A 22,814-nucleotide genomic window follows, 5' to 3' on the forward strand; every position below is an offset into this window, starting at 1 on the left:
CCCAAACATCCCCTCCCAGCCCACCTTGATCTCCAGCACCACCCCCCCCCCCCCACCGATTTCTCCCCACCCCTGTAGTGTCGATCCCTATCCAGCAAGCTGAACGCCCTGCCTCCGGTTTACCCCCTCCCCCTGCCCCCCAACCCACCCTGATTGCTAGCCTCCTCTCCCCTTCCTCCGCTGATCCTGGCTGCACAGTGGTAGCAGGACGCTCCACTCTCACTGATTGCCCTCATCAGGCCCCACCCCTGAGGCCCTGCCCCCATATTCCCTGACCCTTGGCACTACCCCATGCCTGATGTAGACTGCCAAGGTGCCCCCCAGCATTGGCACTTTGACCCAGGCTCCCAATCCTCTGGTGGCCCTGATTGCGCCACCACCACCACCACCACCGCTCCCCCCTCCCCCCTCCCCCCCCTCCCGACACACACCTTCACTTCAGTGGGGTCAGGTCGCTGGTTCCCTGTTAGTGGGGAGCTAGAGTGAACCACCTGGCAGAGAGCGGGGGAGATGCTCGTGAGCCCAGAGACTTCAATCCTGGGCCCCTAGTCTCATTTAAATTATATTCAAATAACTATTTGAATGGTCTTTGCACCTCCCCACTAATTCCTGGCACAGAGCAGATGCTGCCGGAAATCCGGCGTGAGGAAACACTAATGGGGGGTGAACAGTGTGCGCGAACCCCGCGAATTGCCCGCCATGGGATTGTCCAGTCCGTTGTGATTAAAAAATTATTGCAGTGGGATGGGAGAATCACACCCCCCCCACCCCCCCCAACCAGCCTACAATCCTGTCTACACCTATTCACCTTCCTTCCACAAGGATGTTGTTAGCTTCGAGCGATTCACAAAGATCCCACTCGAGCTATCCAATGTATGTAACTTCCGGATATTTCCAAACGCAAAGTCACATGCAGAACACTTTTAATGTAATAATATTTATAATATGCATGCCTTGTGCCTCCCACCATGTTAAATCCTATTGCTGCCATTAGAAACCTGATCCTAATCTCGCGCTTTTCCGAGCTTCTGCTTGAGGATCAGGAATGAGTGAGGTGACTAACTGCTGTGTGTCTCAAAGAGCCTCGCATGACTAAGATGTCCCTCATCTCATTGCCACTTTGAGATGGGCATGTTGTGCAATGAACCTTTGCTGCCGCATGGGCCTGAACCCGACTCCTTACAGCCACATGTGCAAGAGTGAAGGAGGTGGCAGGCAGATAGACACGAGGATGTTGCTATCATAGAATCCCTACAGGGCAGAGGGAGGATATTCAGTACATCATGTCTGCATGGACACTCTGATATCTAACCCACCCCCCCCCCCCCCGACCCTATCCTGTAACCTTGCACATTTACCTTGGCTAATCCATCTAACTTAGTGTCCTCTTTGGACACTAAGGGGCAGCTTAGCATGGCCAATCCACCTAACCTGCACATCTTTGGATCGTGGGAGGAAACCAGACCATCCGGAGGAAACCCACAAAGACACAGGGAGAGCATGCAAATTCCACACAGTCACCTGAGGCTGGAATCGAACCCATGTCCCTCGCACTGTGAGGCAACACTGCTAACCACTGTGCAACCCTGCTGCCCATATTTCTCCTGAGAGACATCATCATCATAAGGGCAGCAGGGTGTTACAGTGGTTAGCACTGCTTCTTCACAGCGCCAGGGACCAGAGTTCAACTCCTGGCTCAGGTCACTATCTGTGTGGAGTTTGTGCATTATCCCCGTGTCTGCATGTGTTTCCTCTGGGTGCTCAGTTTCCTCCCACCGTCCAAAGATATGCTGGATAGGTTGAGTGGCCATGCTAAATTAACCCTTAGTGTCTTGGGATGCTTAGGTTAGGGAGAGTGGCAGGGTAAATATATGGGGATAGGGCCTGGGTGGATTTGTTGTCAGTGCAGACTCAATGGGCTGAATGACCTCCTTCTGCACTGTAGGATTCTATGACCTCTATGATTCTGTTCTGTTCTATGGTCATCTGGATGTATTTCTGTCATACAATTAGTATGAAGCACTGGCTCCACACCACAATTGAACTGTGGGAAAGCAACCTGAGGCTGGAGTTATATTTGGTGTCATCAGATATTGGATATGGAGCAGAATGTATGCCCATGTGTCCCTGTGGGTCTGACCATATCCAAGTTCCTGGGGGCAAGATCATTTGAGCATTTTTGGCAAGTAGCCATTCATTTCCAGTTCCAGTCAGGCAAGGAGGAGGCATGTAGTTCAGTGCAGCACTTTACAACAGCCTTATGGAGTTTTGGAAATAGATCAACATTTTAAAATCCCTCAATTTCCTTCTGCTGAGAATTTTAGCAGATGCCCCTGGTGTAACGTTAAAACCACAATTGAGCAAGTATATTATGTAATGGCTTTTTCTCAATTGTGCAGCATAATAATGTGCTTGGCCATCTATGGGATACAAGGAGGTGGAACCAGTAACAATTCCAGGAGTAACTCCGAATTCAGGCTTCTCTCTTTCCAATACAAGCTCGGCCTGAGAAATCTCTGGCTTCCACTTCAGCTTTTCACACATTCTGTTACCAATGAATTGTTTCAAGTTGTGGTTTTGTATGAAACATATTTTACATCATATTTTGCAAGTTAATAAAGGCACACTATGTAATGAGATTATTGTATTTAATTATTATCCCCCGTTTTATGAAATTTCCTCTCTGGAGCAGAGAAATGATTCCAGTATAAAATTGGATCTCAGAGTGCCTAATTAACTTAACTGCTCAAAAGATTAGTCATCGTACATAGAACTATTGCAACATCTGTTCACAATGGTGTTCCATTTAAAATGGAAAGCTGGGAGAAATAATGATGGCTAGATTTTGTAGTAGAAATAACAGTGAGGCCCTCAGCACTATTAAGGAGTAAATCAGAAAGCAACTTTCAGTGGCTACACACATGCAGTTAAACATAGAAATTGGGAATTTGCTGCCCCAATTGTCCAGCATCTCTGTATCTGTGCTGCACTGTTATCTTGCCAAGAAACTCCACATTGAAACACATGGAATGGTATGAAGTTTGAGTGCGAATGTGATGGATAAACATTAATTGTACCAGATGATGTATTGTCCATACAAGTGTAAGTGAAGTTTTAACAAATGATATCAACCACTCTGGCACTGAAAATTAACTTTTAGAAGTATTGAGTCTTGATCCTTTGGAGAAACAGATTATGCTGTTAAGAACATCGACACCAAGTGCCAGTGCAAGTTCACCAGTGCCTTTATTCAATGGCAGTTTGCCTCAATTAAGCTTTCAGAGTGGTTAATCTCTGGTTTTGCCCCTCTCACTGGAGATGGCAGTACCCAGCCTTCCCTGCACATCCCCCCAGTCTCTCTTCTGCCCATTGAACTCTTACTGTCCTCCGACACCCCTGCCTCACTGACACTTAAGGACCTTGCTCCTCGTTTGCCTTCGAGGTTCAGGGCATCCATCTTGAATGGTGAGAGAATGAGAATGTTGGGCACACCACCACCTGTACGTGTGCACTCTTGCATGTAATGACTTCTATTCTCCTGAACATGAACAAGTGTTCCAATTAGTCAAGTCTTCTTCTGCTACATCATTCCAGCCTCATGAACCTCCCACCTGTAGAACCCACTTCAAATGTCCACCACACTGGGACTCCTCAACCTTCCACATAATCAAGGTGCATGGCTCTATCTTCCACCAAGGCATGCACAGAGATATGTGCCATTTGTCTGGATGCATTTCTGACCACTGATGTCTACCCTCCAAGCCATCCATACTGGTGCTATACAATGTTGGTACGCCCTTGTGGAGAAGAGATCACTGAAGCATTTCTGGCACTGCATCCAGGTGTTTCGCAGCACACCATGCCCACTCACCAGTGCTGTCACTTCTGTCCATGCCGTCTTTGTCTGGGGAGGTGCCCTCCACTTCCTCCTCCTTCCATTTTGGAACATGTGGGCATCAGGCTGGGCACTTACCGCTTGTGCCAAAACTCACATGCTGAGTGCCCACCAACATTGGCAGCCCTCCTGCCATTCCCATGTGGTGCTGAGGCCATTCATTATGACGTCTAATTTTCATGGGTTCCTTGAACAGCTCTGTGTGCTTTCCTCCTGGCAGCCTTCTTGCAGCTGGCTGACCTTTTATTCTGCCCCTCTGGGTCACCAGTCAGCCTGATGTCTGCAAAGTTCCCACTCCAGTTGTCATTGTGGAACATGTGGCTGGCTATGTTTTCTGTCCCTTATTGGCCAACCGACATCAAACGACGTTCCTCCAGTGCTCTCAGGCAGAAACAGATACCACAATCGTTTCCACCTCTGGCAATCTGTTCAACTCTTACCTGAAGTCCAGGAGGCTAGCAGAATCCTAGATGTGCCCATGTCTGCCATTTTTTGAGATTTTGCCATATTTGTAGCCAGGAATAAGCAATCTAGCCTGCCAAAGAGTTCATCAAATTAATTCTGAGTCATTTTTGGCTGTAGCATCATCATATGGATTACTGATAATGAATTGCTGCAAACTGTATTTTCTTAGTAAAAGGTCTGAGCAATTTTAGTTTTGGTCTTCTGTCACAACACTGGACATTTTCATTAAATAAACTGAACACATCAACTAACTGTTGGTCTGAAATCTTTGCTGGGCTCAGAGTTTGATCTGGCCCACTTCCCTATGGAGCGCCAATGGGATCAGTGCTGCTGCCATGATTTTTACAATATATATTAATGACTTGGACAAGGGAAGTGAATGTACTATTGCCAAGTTTGTGGTTGACACAAAAATAGGTGGGAAGGCAAGTGGTGAGGATGACACAAAGAGCCAACAAGGGATACAGACAGGTTAGGTGAGTGGGCAAAAACTAGACAGATGGAATATAATGTAGGAAAATGTGAAGTTATGCAATTTGGTAAGAAGAATAAAGGAGTGAATATTATTTAATTAGAAAAAAATTGCAGAAAGCACAGAGGGATGAGGGGGATTCCTTTTGCATAAATCACAAAAAACTAGCATGCAAGTTCTACAGGTAATAGAGAAGGCAAATGGAATGTTGGGCTTTATTTCAAAGAGAATGGAATATAAAAATAAGAAAGTCTTTCCAAAACTATGCAAGATGCTAGCTAGACCAGACCTGGAATACTGTGAACAGTTTTGGTTCCCTTATCTAAGGAAAGATATACTAGCTTTGGCAGCAGAGAGATGGTTCACTAGGTTAATCCCAGGAATTGACAGATTTTCTTATGTGGAGAAGTTAGATAGATTGGGTGTGTACTCATTGGAGTTTAGAAGAATGCAAAACAGCCTTATGAAGACATATAGGCTTCTCAAGTGGCTTGACAAGTAGATACTGACAGGTTGATTCCCTTTGTGGGAGAATCTAGAATCAGTGGGCATAATCTCAAAATATGATGTTGCCCATTTAAGACAGGGATGTGGAGGAATTTCTTCTCTCAAAGGGTAGCGAATCTGTGGAATTCTTTAACACAGAGAGTGTAGAGGCTGAGTCATTGAATATGTTCAAGGCTGAGAAAAACAGATTTCTAATCAGTAAGGAATCAAGAGTTATGAAGATAAAGCATGAAAGTGGAGTTGAGGATTATCCTATCGGGTCAGTCATGATCTCATTCAGTGGTGGAGCAGACCCAATGTGCCACATGGCCTACTTCTACTCCTACATCACTTAAATGTCTACACCCACATTGTATTTCCGGCAACGTTGAAACCATTCTGGCGATTTACGTGGACCCATTTCCACACGTGTTTCTCAAGACCAGGCCAGTGACTGGTCCCTGTCACGTGATCTTGGGCACCTTCTTCATCAGTTCCCACATCAGTTTTCTCTAACACTAAGTTTTCTCACTGCAGCACGGTTATTTACTAATTATTATTAGTAAATGTTATGAGTTTTAAGCTTGAAATCAGCTTAAAACTTCACTCGTTTTGTTGGAATTCTCATTTTGTTTCATTGTTTTCCACACAGGCTCCACTCTGTGTGGGTACATATGAAACTCTCCCACACTTTTGCAACACTTGCCAGTTCAATTCCTTGTACCCAGTTAGAGAGTAGGCAAAACCTACATTTTTGGTTGAAAAAAATCGAGGCTGTCTAGGAATGCGAAAATAGCATGGCGTGGCTAAAAAAGGGGATTCAACATAAGCGTCATGTACATGCAAAAACATGGTTTTTGGAACTGGAATAATGGTGTTGTCTTGTATGCCAGATCAAATTGTATGCATAACCTACTGTCATTCTCAACTTACATCGACTTCATCCATTCTCCAGATCAGAACTTAGCGCCTTCAACTGAGGACTGTTTTGTCATTCCCCAAGCCTGGTCTTCCTAATCATAGAACCATAGAATCCCACAGTGCAGAATCTCTAACATTTAATTAATGATTATAGCTATTCCATTGAAAAGACTAAAAAAAGAGAGATAAAAGCATGTCAAATTTAGTGTTATAACTAGCACCTTGGGCTAGATTCCACGGCCCTCTGCCAGGCATGTATTCAGTAGATGGCATGTACAATATGACAGGTGGCTAGCCCATCTTATTCCTGCCCACCCCTATAATTCAGTGGGTGAGTGAGTGCTGAAATAGGCTGCCTACCTTCCCTTTTTAATAAATTATTTACAGGCAATTGAGCTTGTTACCAAACCAAATGACCTGAGTATTACAATAAATGCAAAATATTGCGGATGGCAGTTGCTGTCAGACCTGCCGAGATTTTCCAGCATTTTTCTGTTTTTGTGATCTGAGTATTATATTGCCCACACTATAAAACATTTGGCATTGGCAGAAGTGGGTAAGTCATTTTTTTAAGCAAACTGCTCAAAAAATGAGGAGGAAGTGGAAATGTGTCCTTTGGGGATGCCCTATATCTACCGTACCCCCTCCCCCACCATAATATAACCGCACCCCCCAACCCCGGTTTCCAAAAGACACCCAGCTACCCACCCAACTGCCTAGGTTACCTGACCCTCCTGCCCACTGCGCCCATCTTCCTTCACTGTAGGACCCATATTGTTTTCATCCCAGCACCTACTTTCAGTCCCAGTAGCGCCCACTGCTGAGTTCTGGTGCTGCTGGGACTGCTCGAGCTGCTGGCCAATCCGATTCACCAGCTGTTCTCAAGATGGGATTTGCTGCCAATGGGAATGGAATCCCACTCACCACATTCATGAGCCAACAGCATGTTATTGCTGCAGTGTTAACTAGAGCAACACTGACATTCCTTACAGGAGGAGGTTGCATTTCGCAATCTGCCCCTCTGTAAAATTCAGCCCCTAATCTTCAAGGAAAGACAGAATTAAGTACCAGGCAGTTCTCATGAACCAGCTTCTTGCCTAAACTAAATCGCTCACAGCAATGAGCTTCTTCATGGATACAATTCCACGGAGTTATCCTGTATACCTTTCGTAAACTCGCTCATGGCAATTTCCCTCCAAGATCCAGGGCCTATACGTGGGGGCAGTTCTCTTTTATGAGAAACAAGATTGCTTGTACAAAGACAACCTTATCCTCTCTATTTGTCTATTTGCGACAACAATATGAGTTTGAAATTTTATTCATATTTTCACATTTGGAGTCAATTTTAAGATTATAATTTAACAGTCAGCAATTATTAATTATTTGGGAGTAAAGTGGCTAATATAGTAACACCACCATCCCTGGCCAGAATGGAGATACTTGTGTATTTCCCCACTTAATTACACACTGGAGATCTCATTACTCTAAACAATTGGGATTAATTTTACCTGCATAATTTAAATCTACATATCCTCAATTCATTGCATTTTTCTGAAGAAATTTGTTGGGAGAATAGCAGTTTTGATCATGCACGAGTTCTGTTTGCTGCAATTCATCAAGACTCTTCTTAAATAAGCTATGTGAATAGACTTTGCTGCATTGGTTTCTGTAAATCCACCTGTTTGCTGCAAATCCTGCCCTGCGTCCAATTCTCTGGCTGACACAATGATGTGAGTAAGATATTCTAACTAAAATAATGCTGTGATTGAGTTATATATGCTGTGAAAAATTGCTAGCAGATTTTATAAGGGAACTAAAAAATACCCTCAGGTAAAGATTGAGAAACATAATGATACTGTACCTAATGATAATACTTATGTGTGCTTCCAGGTTGCACCAGGTGTACTTTGATGCACCCACCTGTGAAGGAAAAAAGCAAGAGAGGCTGTTCCTGATAGGCGACTACTCTTCATCTGCTGAATTCTTTGTCACCATCGCTGTCTTTGCATTCCTCTACTCGCTCGCAGCTACAGTTGTTTATATCTTCTTTCAGAATAAATATCGTGAAAACAACAGGGGTCCTTTGATTGTAAGTAATATACATCTTTGCTGTTAAAAATCTCTCCTTCTGCTATCCTTGTGTTGCGTCTATTCAAACTGAAACTATGCAGGGAGCCAAATGATTAAGTTGACAGTCATTCATATATTCCTGTTTCTAAAGATGGCTAATTTCTTAGGCCTTTGGGAATATATTTTAACTATGACTGTGTCATATTGTTTCACAATGTATTTGAGATAAAAGTGTTCAAATATTTAGTTTACTTGCATTCAATAAGGATGCATATGAAGGATCGTTTGATGGATTTTTGGGGCAATCTTTGTCTTACTATTACCCCATTTCCTCTCAAAGACTTGACAGTAAAACTGAAAATGAAGGTGCAATTTTCATGGAGCTATTTAAAAATGGTGGGTAGGACCTAATTCCAGTGTTCCCACCCACCTTTCCCATCAACCCAATTTTTGCTGGCATGGGGTGAAGGATAAGCCTCAATATGCATGCTTGGCTGAGAGCCCAGATTCATAAAAGGATTATCTCAATGGAATTCTGTTTTGAATCCTGGAGAGAACTGTTGACTTGCTTGATTGACATCTTTATGTGATTGTAAGTAGTTCTTTCTTTGATTGCTTTTGTCAATGTTGCAATGATTAAAGAGATAGAGAAGGGTAGTTCCCAAGAGGGATTTGAAGACAAGGATAAAAATCATAATGTTGAGGGATTGCTTGACCGGGAGTCAATGTACATCAGTGAGCACAGGGGTGATAGGCATGCAAGGCTTGGCAGCAGAATTTTGGATGACTTAAATTTAAAATCTCAAGGTGATGTTCATCTCCAGTCACTTCAAACTGGTGCAGATTCATAATGTACAGGAGGGAACTGATTTCGGACCTTTCACTTGGCAAGTTGCCTTTGGGAAATATGCTTTAGGATGACAAGTCATCCACAGTATTATGAATGAGAAGCAACCAGGAAATTAAGAGAAGTCCTTGTTCAACTCCTTTGTGTAATTGCTTCTCTTCGCCCTCTCCCCTGCTGCATTTACACTGGAGACTTTGTTGTGTTTTTAACTCTATTATTTGCATTCCCATTTTTTCCTTCTCTTTTGTTGCTTGTCCATCCTAGCCATTCGATCACACACTAATTTTGCCAAATTGGGCTATGTTCCAGTGGGTGCATTTCCAGCACTTTGGACACTGTGGTTGGAAATCTACCACTTTGCCTGCCACGGAATCAAGTGACTCACCTGATGAAACAGCAGCACTTCAAAAGCATGTGATACCAAATAAACCTGTTGGACTTTAACCTGGTGTTGTGAGACTCCTTACTGTTATAAAAATCCATCTGCTTCACTGATGTCTCCTAGGGAAGGAAATCTGCCATCCTTACGCAATCTGGCCTAAATGTGACTCCAAACCCACATCAGTGTTTAACCTTTACAGCCATCGGGAATGGCTCAGCAAGTTACTCAGTTTGAGGGCAATGAGGAATGGTCAACAAATGCTGGCGTTGCCAATGTCATCCATATCACACAAAATAATAGAAAACATTTCCCACGCTTACATTCTAGACTTTGGTTTTCTAAAATGGGAGATTTACTTTTTTTGTTAATTCAAGTCAAAGCAAATCCCTAGAATGGTGTAAGCAAGTGAATAACAAAAATCAGCAGCAAACTAAGAACTGGCCCAAAAAGCCATTGAAGGTTACAGAAATGAAGTAAGAGCTAAACCCGTATTTTTAAAACCCGTCATTTTCAATAGTTAAGACACATTATATTTAACAGCTTTTGTGCTGCAGATCTTTATCTGCTGCTTTATTAACATCTTTCAGGAAGTCCCGCTGCGGCTCACAGGCTTCAGCTGGAGGGGCCTTTGATGCTTATGGTGCTACCCAATTAGAAACTTCAAGGCATCTGGGTGCATTTCTGACACAGTGTGTATAGATCAGCTGTGATTGCAAGTGTAAATTTTCCTTTTCAGTTTAATTCTCATCCTTGAAGGAACAGAGAATCTCTGCATCATGAGAAAAATGTTTTATTCTGTTGGAGGTGCACTGCAAGAGCTGAACCAAATTCCTTTACTTGCAGCACAATACAAACAGTGTTCTGGGGAAAATCAGTTTGATACACTAATCCAAGTATGTTCAGTCTACAAAAAAGCTGGAGAAATTTACCACCCCATCAATCTGCTCTGAATCACCAGCAAGTCATGGAAGGTGTTGGCAATGGTGCTATGAAATCACATTTGCTCCCCAATCACTTGCTTGCTCCCACGCCCATGGGCTCCTGTTCTCATTCTCATTCATGGCCTTGTTCATAAAAAACAAATAAAGTGTTGAATTTCAAAGGTGTGGTAAGAGTGACTGCACTTGACATCAAGGTAGCATTTTGCCTGGTGCAGCATCAAGCAACACTGAAGTCAATGGGAGCCAGTGGAAAAACTGTCCACTGCCTGGTACATAGCACAAAGGAAGATAGTTGTGGTTGTTGGATACCTATCGTTTTAGCACCAAGACATCACCACAGGAGTTCTTGAGGGCAGTGTGCTAGCCAAACCATCTTCAGCTGCTTCAACAATAGAATTCTATTCAACATAAGGTCAGAATTGGAGGTGTTTGCTGATGATTGCAGGATGTTACGTAACCTGATAGAGGTCTATAAAATAATGAGAGACATAGACAGTGTGGATGATCAGAGGCTTTTTCCAAGGGTGGAAGTGTGAATTACAAGGGAGCATAAGTTCAAGGTGAGATGTGCAGGGGAAGTTTTTTACACCGAGAATGGTGAGTGTTTGGAACACGGTGCCAGAGGAGGTGGTGGAAGCAGGTACATTAGCAACATTTAAGAGGCATCTGGATGGCTACATGAATAGGGAAGGAATAGAGGGATACAGACTAAGTAAGGGCAGAAGATTTTTTTTAGCTAGGGCATCGTGATTGGCACAGGCTTGGAGGGCCTGTTCCAGTGCTGTACTTTTCTTTTTTCTTAGTTGTTGCCCTTGGTGTTCAGTAAAATTTGCAACTCCTCACATACTGAAGCAGTCCACACCCACATGCAGCAAGATGTGGATAACGTTGGCATTTGGGCTGATAAATGGCAAGTAACATTTGTACCACACAAATGCAGGACAAGGAGCATTTCTAACAAGAGAGAATTTAAACATTTTCCTTGACATTCAATGGCATTGCCATTGCTGCATCTTTCACCATTAACATCTTGGGGGTTAACCATTGACCACAACTAACTAGCCATATAAATACTGAATAGGTCAAAGGCTGGCAATTCTGCAGCACATAATTCACCTACTGAATTCCCAAAGTCTGTCCACCATCTACAAGGCACAAGTCAATAATTTTCCACTTGTAATGTACATCTATTATAATTTGTTTTATACTCTCCACTTGCCTGGATGAGTGCAGCTCCAACAACATTCAAGAAACTCGACACCATGCAGGACAAAACAGCTTGCTTGATCGGCACCCCGTCCATGATCTTAAACACTCGGACAAGATGGCATCAGCCTGTATCAGCTACTGGATGCACTGGAGCAACTTGCCAAGGCCCCTACAACAGCACCTTCTAAATCCATGAACTGTACCACCTAAAAAATCAAAGATAGTAGACATATGGGTATGTCACCATCAGCAAATTCCTCTCCAATTCAAGCACCATCCTGACTTGAAACTATATCACTGTATTTTCACTGTTGTTAGGTGAAAATTCTGAAGCTTCTTCCCTTACAACCCTGTGGGTTGGAGCACTGCACGGGCTGCAGGAAGATGGCTCACCACTATTTTTTCAATGGCAGTTAGGGTTGGACAATAAATGCTCACATCCCATGATAGAATAAGGACAACATTGCAAGTTAATGTTACATGTGTGAATGTTGAGGTAAGGGGTACCATTGCATCAAGTTCCAGGTCTGCTTGTCTTCCCTACACTTCTCTGCAGCCATGCCATGTTGCTTACGTTCCTTTTGTTATATATTAATATTTCCACGGTCACAACAAAGTGTCTTTGCAAACTGAAGAATGGCAGGTTGAATAGGGAAGAGCAGATTCATAAGAGTATTTAAAAGTTTGCTTAAAGTCTTGTACAATCATTTATTGAATAGTTATTATATTTTCTTCATTTAAATTTCATTGAGACATCTTCTCACAATTGAAGTGTGCTGAGAAATAGAAGTTGTTGTGTTCTTTCCATCAATGGTTTTTGTGTTAAAATGTAAAATTACTTATGTCTGTTTCAATAATTAAATGATTTTGTAGATAAGGCTATGGACTGTGATCATTTACATTTTCATTATTATTTAAATGATCACCTCCTTCAGTTGTGACACTCGTTCATTTGTAGGACCTCTTTGTTGCATTCAGTTCTGATGTGCAAAGGTCAATGGTCAGTTGTGACTCATAACAAGTGCATTCTATTTGACATTTTATTTATAAAAGCCAATTCAGAATAGATTACTTTGGCTTCAAATACTAAACCACAACACACTTAAAAATAATGGAAAACATAGCAAAACATATCAAAAATCAAAATTTCCTAGGTCACCATGACAACTGACCTCTCTTCAGAAATGTGTTAATACACCAGTACTAAAGTTTTATATCTCCCCAACATATAATAATGGAATATTGGTTATTGCTGCAATTTAAGTCATGATAAGTTAATGTCCCACTGCACTCCCATTGTAACTTTTCACAGAAAAATGCTGTGTTGCAGAATGTGATCATAAAAGCATAATAAATATCCTGAAATCTATCACAATAAAAATAAATAACGGTACCTTGAATCAGTGGCCTGAATCATAGGTCTGTATTCAATTTTGAATTGCACTATTTTGAGTTTTTTAGACGGGGATCTATGAATTATACATGGAAAAAAAGAAAATAGAGGACTTTGAGCGCATCAGTTGGCTTCATCTTGCACAGCAAGAAGTCTCACAACACCAGGTTAAAGTCCAACAGGTTTATTTGTTAGCACAATCCACAGCTTTCGGAGCACTGCCCCTTTATCAGGTGAGTGGGAGTTCTGTTCACAAATATCATGTCACAATATCTATAATCCCCATGACTTGCCTGGGCTTGCAAAATCTCAGTAACTGTTTTGGCTGGAGACAGTACACATCTCTTTAACCTGTGCTTAACCTTCTCTCCACTCACATTGTCTGTACCTTTAAGAGTTGATTACCTGTAAAGACACACATTCCAACCATTATCTTATAAATTGAGTTTGTATCTATATATGCCCTGTTTGTGAACAGAGTTCTCACTCACCTGATGAAGGGGTGGTGCTCCAAAAGCTTGTGGCTTGTGCTATCAAATAAACCTATTGGACTTTACCCTGGTGTTGTGAGACTTCTTACTGTGCTTATTCCAGTCCAACGCCGGCATCTCCACATCATCTCGAATACCCAGTCCAGTTTGATCACAAAGCATGAGAAAAAACATTAATGTTCTCAAGGAGTTTGCAGATCTTACAAGCGTGATACTATAATAGAGATCTGTAGGTGAGTTTTGATGGATGAGCTGAAACAGGATTTTGGGCCACAAGAATGTTAGGTTGTTGCGACCTCAGTGGCTGTAGTGAAGTGGTGAGACAAAGTGAGGGAGGCTGGCAACATGCCACAGTGCTTCTGTGGAACCTGGAACAGCAGATCCTTTTTCCCTTGTCTTGCAAAAATCCACACACTTAACTGTGAAATCATCTTCCACTGCTGTACCAACTTATACTGGATAGAACATGTGTGGTGCATGATCCACCCAAAGTGCTCTCCTAAAATGACCATCAGTGTTCTTTGTAGGACTTCATATTTTGATTTTAAATTGGCTAACTCAGCTTTCTGTCCACGTAAACGGTGATAGGCCTGGGGGAAGGATTGACAGGGTCACAGTGATGAACAGAATGAGGAATCATGTTATTTCCATTATTTCCAGGTGCATTATTGGCTGCATCTGCCAACCATAAGACCTCAAAATCCACAACATTTTATGGCAGTATAGAAGACATTAACATCAGACTTTGCAAAGAGTGCTGCAGAATGCTCTTCGAAACTCTTGTTCCTAAATTGTGCAGAATTAACATATAATTTGATTATATGACAGACATTAAAAATAATTACACAGAACAAGCCTACACTTTCTGTCAGCGGTAACTCTGAGTGGTATTCTCTCTCCCATCAGCTGCCTTAAAACTACAGTAAATGTTGTAATTATGTAAAAGATAATATTGCAGAATGTAAAGGAGTACAGTACTCATTTCAATCACCTGTCATCTCTTGTCCTATAATTACTCACATTTTTGCAAACTTCTTCCTAATTAGTGAATTTATAGTTTTTTTTGTCTTTCCCCCACTGTGCAAAGGCATTAAATTGTTTGTAGCATGAATAAAGCTTACCAACCACATTAAAAATGTATATCAGCATTACTCAGCATTAGCTGGCTGCCAAATTAACTTTGGAGACTCTTTACAGAAAGTTAAGTTGTCTGCAAGAATATTTGCCATATAACAACAGAAAGTGGTGTCTGATTGATTGTCATTGTCTTAATCTCCATGGGATTGGCCATTAAGGGGTAAAACCTTTCCATAATCTTATTGAAGAATTAGGAACATTCAGGCCGTGCAACAAACCTATTCCATCATTTAATCAGGTTATTACTGATCCGTAGCTTAACCCCATTTGCCTGTCATTGATCCATGCAACTTGGATGAATTCTATTGCTCTCAGTCTTAAACATGTCCATTGGCTCAACATTTCCAGATTCTTCAGGGAATAATTCCAGATTTCCACTACCCTTTTAGTGAAATAGTGCTTCCTGATTTCACTCCTAATTGACCAAGTACTAATTAAGTTTACCTTTATTTATTGGTGCCACAAGTAGCCTTACATTAACACTGCAATGAGGTTACTGTGAAAATCCCCTAGTCCGACGCCTGTTTAGGCACACTGATGGAGAATTTAAGACGTCTACTGAACCTAACCAGCACGCCTTTTGGACTGTGGGAGGAAACTGGAGGAATCCGAGGAAACCCATGCAGATTTGGAGAACGTGCAGACTCTGCACAGACAGTAACCCATGCCAGGAATCAAACCTAAGTACCTGGCGCTGAGGCAGCAGTGCTAATCACTGTCTTGCCATGTCACCCTTCATTTTAAGATTGTTGTAGATTCTCCCATCGGAGGAAATAGCCTTTCTGTATCTATTCCACTGAACTTTTCATCACTTGAAACATCTCAGTTAGTTCACCTCTCAACTTCCTGGACTTAAAGTAAAATCTTACCTTAATTGGTCTCTTCTGATTCCAATGCTCAGCACTTTACTTTGCCTCGCAGAAAGGTTGTAGAGGATTCCAGACTCAGGTCAAGACTTACAAGATTTGAAAGGCATGCTGGTTAGGTGCATTGACCCAAGGAGGCGCTGGAGTGTGGCAACTAGGGGAATTTCACCGTAACTTTGTTGCAGTGTTAATGTAAGTCTTATTTGTGACTAATAAATAAACTTTACTTTTACATACTTAAAATCATGGTTGGAACATGATCACAAGATGGGAACCCAACCCGTTTATTTAAGGAAGGATCATGTTGGTTTGAGCCTTTTGCACCTCCTCCTAAGAACAAGTCAAAACTGAAGATTGTTCAATCCAAAAATGACTTAAATCGCCTGGTGATGTTTCACTGCTTACCTATCAGATTGCTGCAAATAGGTAGGGTTAAAATCAGCCTGTTAGTGTTTTAATAATAATAACCCTTTTGTGCTTTAATTGTGATACCATGGGCTGTATTTTAAGTGCCCCTGCTGTTTTGGGTGAAGGATGTGTGTAAAATGGGGTGGGTGCTCATTCCACAACATTCGTGTCCCCCCCGAGCTCGAGCCAGGAGGTTAGGTGGGTGCTTAAATCAGCTGTCTGCCCCCCCATATTCCAGTAAGTAATCAAGAGTCAATTAGACTCGTTGTTGAGCCAGTTGACCCTGATTATATGCTGCCAAGCCACAAAACGTTTGTCGTGAACAGTTGCGTGGGAGTGGGAAACCTGCATTTTTATCACAGTTCCTCAAAGGAATGAAAGGTGGGGGAATTCCATCTTTGGGCCTGCCGTTTGCAGATTGAGAGGATGGCTTCCATCAGCTTGACCCCCTCGCCTTCCAGCTTAACACAGTCTGAAAGCAATCCCCTCACCTCCCCCCGCCGCCCCTCATTCCTTGGCTTGTCCAAACCATCCCTGCCCAACTCCCTGGACTTACCTGCTCTGGCGATCCATGGGTCTTTTTTCCTTCCTTCTCTTGCACTCCCGGCAGTGACCACTGTTGTGCTTTTGGGGCTGTGGGCCTGTTGGATCTAGCAGCCAACACAATTGGCCAGCAATTCCAGAGGGTGCAACTTCCTTCCCTGTGAGAGGCAAGGAAAAATTGAGTTGTTCTCCTTATGGCATCAACCATAGCCCAGCCACTTCTTATATAGCCCCCCAACAGCACTTTATGGCTGTGAGGTGTGTCTGCATGGAGCATGTCTGTTTATTAGTGTTACTGTCTTTCATTTAATTTTCATCAATCCCCATCCCTTTTGCCTCACTGGTAATCTTTATCATACAGTTTAGCGCAATCCGTTGCTTTATAAAGATGGCAAAGGGATTTCAATAAAATCAGAGACTGTTTTTACTGAAATATTGCACAGTCATTATCTGCACAAGAAACATTTCCTGAAACAACATATGACTGTGCTATATTTGCCTTGGCAAATCAACACATATTTATCACTGTATTTCATAAGCTGTTTTTGTGCATTTGTCTTTATTAGTCAATGGAATAATTCATCTTATTGAGGATTGAGCCAAAAAGGTTCCAAGTTCAAGCCCTGCCTGTGCAGAGCTGGCTGACCTCGAGGAGGGGGTGGAGTGCCCACACTTGGCCACAGTGGCTCTTGGCTCTTATCTAGTAAGTACCTACCAACCCCTGCTTTAGGGTGTGTGTCGTTGCACACTTTATGAGACTGGGATCAGATTGAAGCTTAATTCTCTTCATGGTGAAGAGAATTAAAGCTTATATTCACTGTCTGGGGAGCGTTTAGCTCAGATGGCTAGACAGCTTTTGTACATGGACCAGCTTAATAGCAACAGCATGGGGTTTGGTCCCCACTCTGGCTGGGGCCTGCCTCTTTGCTAGACTCATTATAAAGGAGCATGACATTTTGCCATGGTTAGGCAAATAATTGCCAAGGACCTAGATTTGGGCAGATAACTCAATAAGAAGAAGAAAAGATATCCTGTCTAGCTTCCCAAATGCAGAAAGATATTTAGAAAGATAAAATATTGCATAGGAGACCATGCAGCTCATCATGCTGACTCTTTATTGAGCTCTACAATTCCACATTGCCTTCTATTTGTTTCCCCATCATGTTTTTATCCAATTCTCTTTTGACTATTACTATTGAATCCATTTCGATCACTCTTTCAGGCAATGAATTCCAGATCACAGCTATGTCACTTCTGATTCTTTTGCCAATCACCTTAAAACTCTTCTACCACTAAAAACAGACTATCCTTACTTATTCCACTGAACCGTTTATGAATTTGAACACCTCTAAGAAGTCTCCTCTTAACTGTGATGCCATAAGAAGAACAACTCAATTTCTCCAGTCTCTCCACATAACTGAAGTCCATTATCTCAGAACCATTTTAACAAATTTCTTCTGCATTCTCCCCAAGGCCATGACATCCTTTTTAAAGTGTGATGACAAAAATTGAATACAATGTTCCACATTAAAGACTACCAAAGGTTTATGAAGCATATCTTCCTTGCTTTCATACTCTATGCGTCCATGAATTAAGCCAGGGATACTATATGCATTCTTAACAGCGTTTGTCAACTTGTCCTGCCATCTTATTGCATATACTTTAAAGTTGTCCCATTTAACTTCTTCTCATTTTTCCGGCCAGAATGTATTCCTTCACACTTCTCTTTATTAAATTCCATCTATCTTGTACCTGCCCAATTCATCAGTCTGTCTGTGCCCTGTTAAAGCCTATTATTATCTTCTACAATGTTTGCTACATTTTTGAGTTTTGTATTATTTGCTGACTTTGCTATGATGCTGTAAACTTTTTAGTCCAGGTCATATATATCAAAAAGAGCATAGTCCTAATACTAACTCCTGGGAAACACGGATGTAAACTTTCCTTGAGTTTGAAAAAAGATCCATTTCCCACTATACCTCCTATACCAAATCCAATTTTATCAGTATGCTGACGTGGTTCCTTTAATCTTGCCAATTAGTGTACCATGTGGCACTTTATCTACACCTTCTGAAAGTCCACTTGCATAACATCAAGTGCAATATCCATATCAATCTTTATTCAAGGAACTTAATAAATGGAAGTCCATACAGATTTGTTATTTCCATACTGTTCCAGATGTCAATTACGTTTGTCCCAAGTTATTGTCTCTCACTTTCTTGTGGCTACCAGGTTCATTGCTGTCCCTGTTTTTTTAAGTAGGAATGTAACATTAGCAATCCTCCAGTCCTCTGGTATCACCCCTGTATCCAGGGAGGTAGCACAGGGGTGTCTCAGCTTCGAGAATTCTTTCCCAGTATTGCCCTGAGGATGAGAAAATAATGACAAAAATGTGTGTGTGTGTGTGTGTGTGTGTGTGTGATGGGGGGTGGTGGAAACAATGCAGTCTGCTTACAATATCACGTAGCAGCAAAAAGTAAGTTGTAGGAATAGGTTAATTTGACTCTGGAATTCTCTCCCCGCACCTCTCACCTTGCTTTTCTCCTAAAAACCTATCTCACTGGCCACGCCTTTGGTCAGCTGACCTAATATCTCCCTATGTGGCACATTGTCATACTTGGTTTTATAACACTCCTATCAAACACCTTCTAATACTTTACTATGTTAAGGGGCATTATAAAAATAAATTCTTCTTGTTGAATCAGACATGCAAAAAGATTTTTTTTAATAAATATTACGATCTTAATATGGAGATGACTGCCATGCCAGCTATCAAAATAAAACTGGTGGTACGTTACAGATTTAGATCTAAACCATGGTTTAGCGTTTGCTGATAAGCTGATTTTTACATAAATTTAACAATTTAATTAAACATTACTTCCTGTTACTGAGGGTTTATTTCTTTCATTTTTACCATTTTTGAGAACTGTTTGACAATGTGCCTGAGGTAGCAACATCCACAGAGAGCATGCTTTTAATCCAGTTTAAACATAAATATTGAAGGTTGCTTGTTAGTGGTGGCCTTTGAAGCTAACAAACCAGATGAGTTAGGGGAATCTTAATGTAATCAATAGAGAATGAAATGCTTCAGCATAATCTGCAATCTCCAAAGCAGAAATATCTGAGCTGTGTCACTGAAGAATGGATTAGCTTGTCTTAATGTTCATAAATTTAGGTGGAATACTCTTTCCCTTGTGCAACATCACTGCTCGACTTAACGAGTACTTTTATAGTGTTACTAACATAGAGAACCACTTAGAAACATATATCATCGTCAAGTATCCAATCTAGTACAGATTTGGTCAGATCGATTGTAATAGGCAAATGTTAAAGCAGTTTTTCTATTATTCACCAACTGATCTTGGCTTTACACTTGGGAAATCAACCAAGTATAGTATTCACGTCAAGAAGAGTTAGACTAGAGGATAGAGCATAATCAGACCAAGGTGGGGAAAGCAGGGTGACAATTAAGAGAAAAAGGGAAGGAGAAAAAGAGAAGGGGAAGAGGAAAGGAATTGAGGGCAAGAGGAGGTGAGAAAATGGTAAGAGCGGGGAGGAAGAAGAAAGGAGAGGAGGAAAGGGTTGAAGTGCAGAAAGAAGATGGAGTAAGAAAGGGAAGAGGAACAACAGGGGGAGGAAGGGAAGAAGAGAGAAGAGTGAAGGAAAGTGCAGCTGAAATAGAAAATGGAACAAAGAGAGAGGTGGAAGGGAGAGCAAAGACAAGATAATAGTACCAGCAAGGGAGATCCAAGAACTGGGACTTGCTGCCACCGAGGAGGAATGGGAATTGCTGCCATTGGGGGGGAATGGAAGTTGCTGCCAATGGAGGGGAATGGGAATTGCTGCCATTGGGGGGAATGGGAATTGCTGCCATTAGAGGGGGTGGGGATGGGAATTGCTGCCATTAGGGGGGGCGAGATGGGAATTGCTGCCATTAGGGGGGGCGGGATGGGAATTGCTGCCATTAGGGGGGGGCGGGATGGGAATTGCTGCCATTGGGGGGGAAATGGGAATTGCTGCCATTGGGGAAGAATGGGAATTGCTGCCGCTGGAGGGGGGGTGGAATTGCAATTGCTGCCATTGGGGAAGAATGGGAATTGCTGCCGCTGGAGGGGGGGTGGAATTGCAATTGCTGCCATTGGGGAAGAATGGGAATTGCTGCCACTGGAGGGGGGGTGGAATTGCAATTGCTGCCATTGGGGAAGAATGGGAATTGCTGCCAATGGGGAAGAATGGGAATTGCTGCCATTGGGGAAGAATGGGAATTGCTGCCACTGGAGGGGGGGTGGAATTGCAATTGCTGCCATTGGGGAAGAATGGGAATTGCTGCCGCTGGAGGGGGGGTGGAATTGCAATTGCTGCCATTGGGGAAGAATGGGAATTGCTGCCAATGGGGAAGAATGGGAATTGCTGCCACTGGAGGGGGGGTGGAATTGCAATTGCTGCCATTGGGGAAGAATGGGAATTGCTGCCGCTGGAGGGGGGGTGGAATTGCAATTGCTGCCATTGGGGAAGAATGGGAATTGCTGCCGCTGGAGGGGGGGTGGAATTGCAATTGCTGCCATTGGGGAAGAATGGGAATTGCTGCCAATGGGGAAGAATGGGAATTGCTGCCACTGGAGGGGGGGTGGAATTGCAATTGCTGCCATTGGGGAAGAATGGGAATTGCTGCCAATGGGGAAGAATGGGAATTGCTGCCATTGGGGAAGAATGGGAATTGCTGCCACTGGAGGGGGGGTGGAATTGCAATTGCTGCCATTGGGGAAGAATGGGAATTGCTGCCAATGAGCAATGAGGAGGAATGGGAATTGCTGCTGTTGGGAAGGAATAGGAATTGCTGCCATTGAGGACAAGAGCTGTGGCTGGTGGTTTTGGTGGGGATTGTGAGATGGTTTTTTGACATTTGACAATTAGATTTTGGGATTGATTCCAGCCTAATTGAAGTTTACATTATTCAGACTCACCATTTGTAAATCCCGTGAAGCAGATTAGATTGGGACAGCAAACATGATTCTGGGTATCAAGAATCCAAATTGTAAGAAGAGATTATGATAGATTGCTTGTTCTCAATGGAAAAATGTCCTCACAATGTTGTAATTGATAGTTTCCAATTACAATGAGGATTGACAAAGCTATTTGAAGCAAATTGGCAAATAGGAAAATGAATCCAAACACCAGGGAATATAAGTTTTTTAAAAAAGCGGAATTTAGAAATGAAAAGAGATTGGAACTTGCTTACTTGGAAAGGGACAGCGTTATTAGTTAATTATTGCAGAAGACTATTGTGATGGCAAGAATAAATCAGATCAAGAGGTCATCCATTGAAGAAATTAATGCAGTCCACACAGGTAAATACCTACTCCTGGACAATCGATAGAATTGATACAACATAAACCAATGTTCATTGCTTGATTACAGTTAACACATTTCCTCTAAGGCTGGTGCCCGTACAGTCTTTTTCTATATTCAGTTCCAAGCAGAGCCTGTGTGGTGAAAGGAAATTTAATGTTCTAATACAACAAAGATCATACAAGTATGTAATTAATGAGTAATGTGTATAAAATATATTGTATTTTGCTCTGAGAATCACTGGTCAAACAAGAGGAGATGTTCTCTTTTCAGCTTCAGAGTTGCCAGTTAGAAATGGCTGACTTGTTACAGATCCTGTGGGAGTTCTATATACCAAAATAATCAAATTTACAGAATGACCTTCCAATTACCAAGAAATTACAGATAAAATTCCTTCTTTTGTAACTTTTACTTGAACACAAATCAGAATCCATGTCAGTTAAACATGAATTAGTAGGCAAATCACAGTCAGTACTCTGAGAAAACCAGAGGCTTTAGAGTGCAAGAGGGTTGAGTCAGAGAGTGGACTCTGAGGTATAGAATGTGTGGCAAGACAAGACCAAAGGCAGACTCCAAGGTTTCAATGAATGAGACTGGGCAAGACAGGCTTGGACCTGTAGGCAAAGAGCGCAAGAGAGGACAAGAGAGATAGAAAATCCAGAACCTTCAGAGAACTAAATGGTGGTGGGGCTTAGCCTGTGGAGCAACCACACTTAGAGAAAATTAAAGTGCAATGTCACAGGGAACTAGGTAAGTGATAGGTTAGTGAGTATTTTGCTAATTTACCTTTTAAGAACTGGTGCAATTTATTGATAACTGTAAGGTTTTATTAGTAGTAAAGTTTTGTAGTGACAGTAGTAAAGCTTATTGGGAGCAGTAGGGTTCATTCATTAAAATAAATTGATTAAAAGGTAATTAATTAATGAACACATAATAAAG

The 22,814-nt window shown here is 42.1% G+C and overlaps 1 protein-coding gene across 2 annotated transcripts in view; it reads left to right on the top strand.

The window, feature by feature from the left end:
- The window catches only part of synpra (synaptoporin a), a 331,543-nt gene that overhangs the window by 276,261 nt on the left and 32,468 nt on the right, over nucleotides 1-22,814 (top strand). For both annotated transcript variants that reach the window (XM_080183135.1, XM_080183143.1), the window contains one exon: nucleotides 8,130-8,328. In XM_080183135.1, coding sequence (XP_080039261.1) covers nucleotides 8,130-8,328 — 199 coding nt within the window. The remainder of the gene's footprint in view (nucleotides 1-8,129; nucleotides 8,329-22,814) is intronic.

Source organism: Carcharhinus amblyrhynchos, chromosome 3, assembly GCF_965287045.1.
Source record: "Carcharhinus amblyrhynchos chromosome 3, sCarAmb.v2.hapA, whole genome shotgun sequence".
In the NCBI taxonomy this organism is placed as follows: Eukaryota; Metazoa; Chordata; class Chondrichthyes; order Carcharhiniformes; family Carcharhinidae; genus Carcharhinus; species Carcharhinus amblyrhynchos.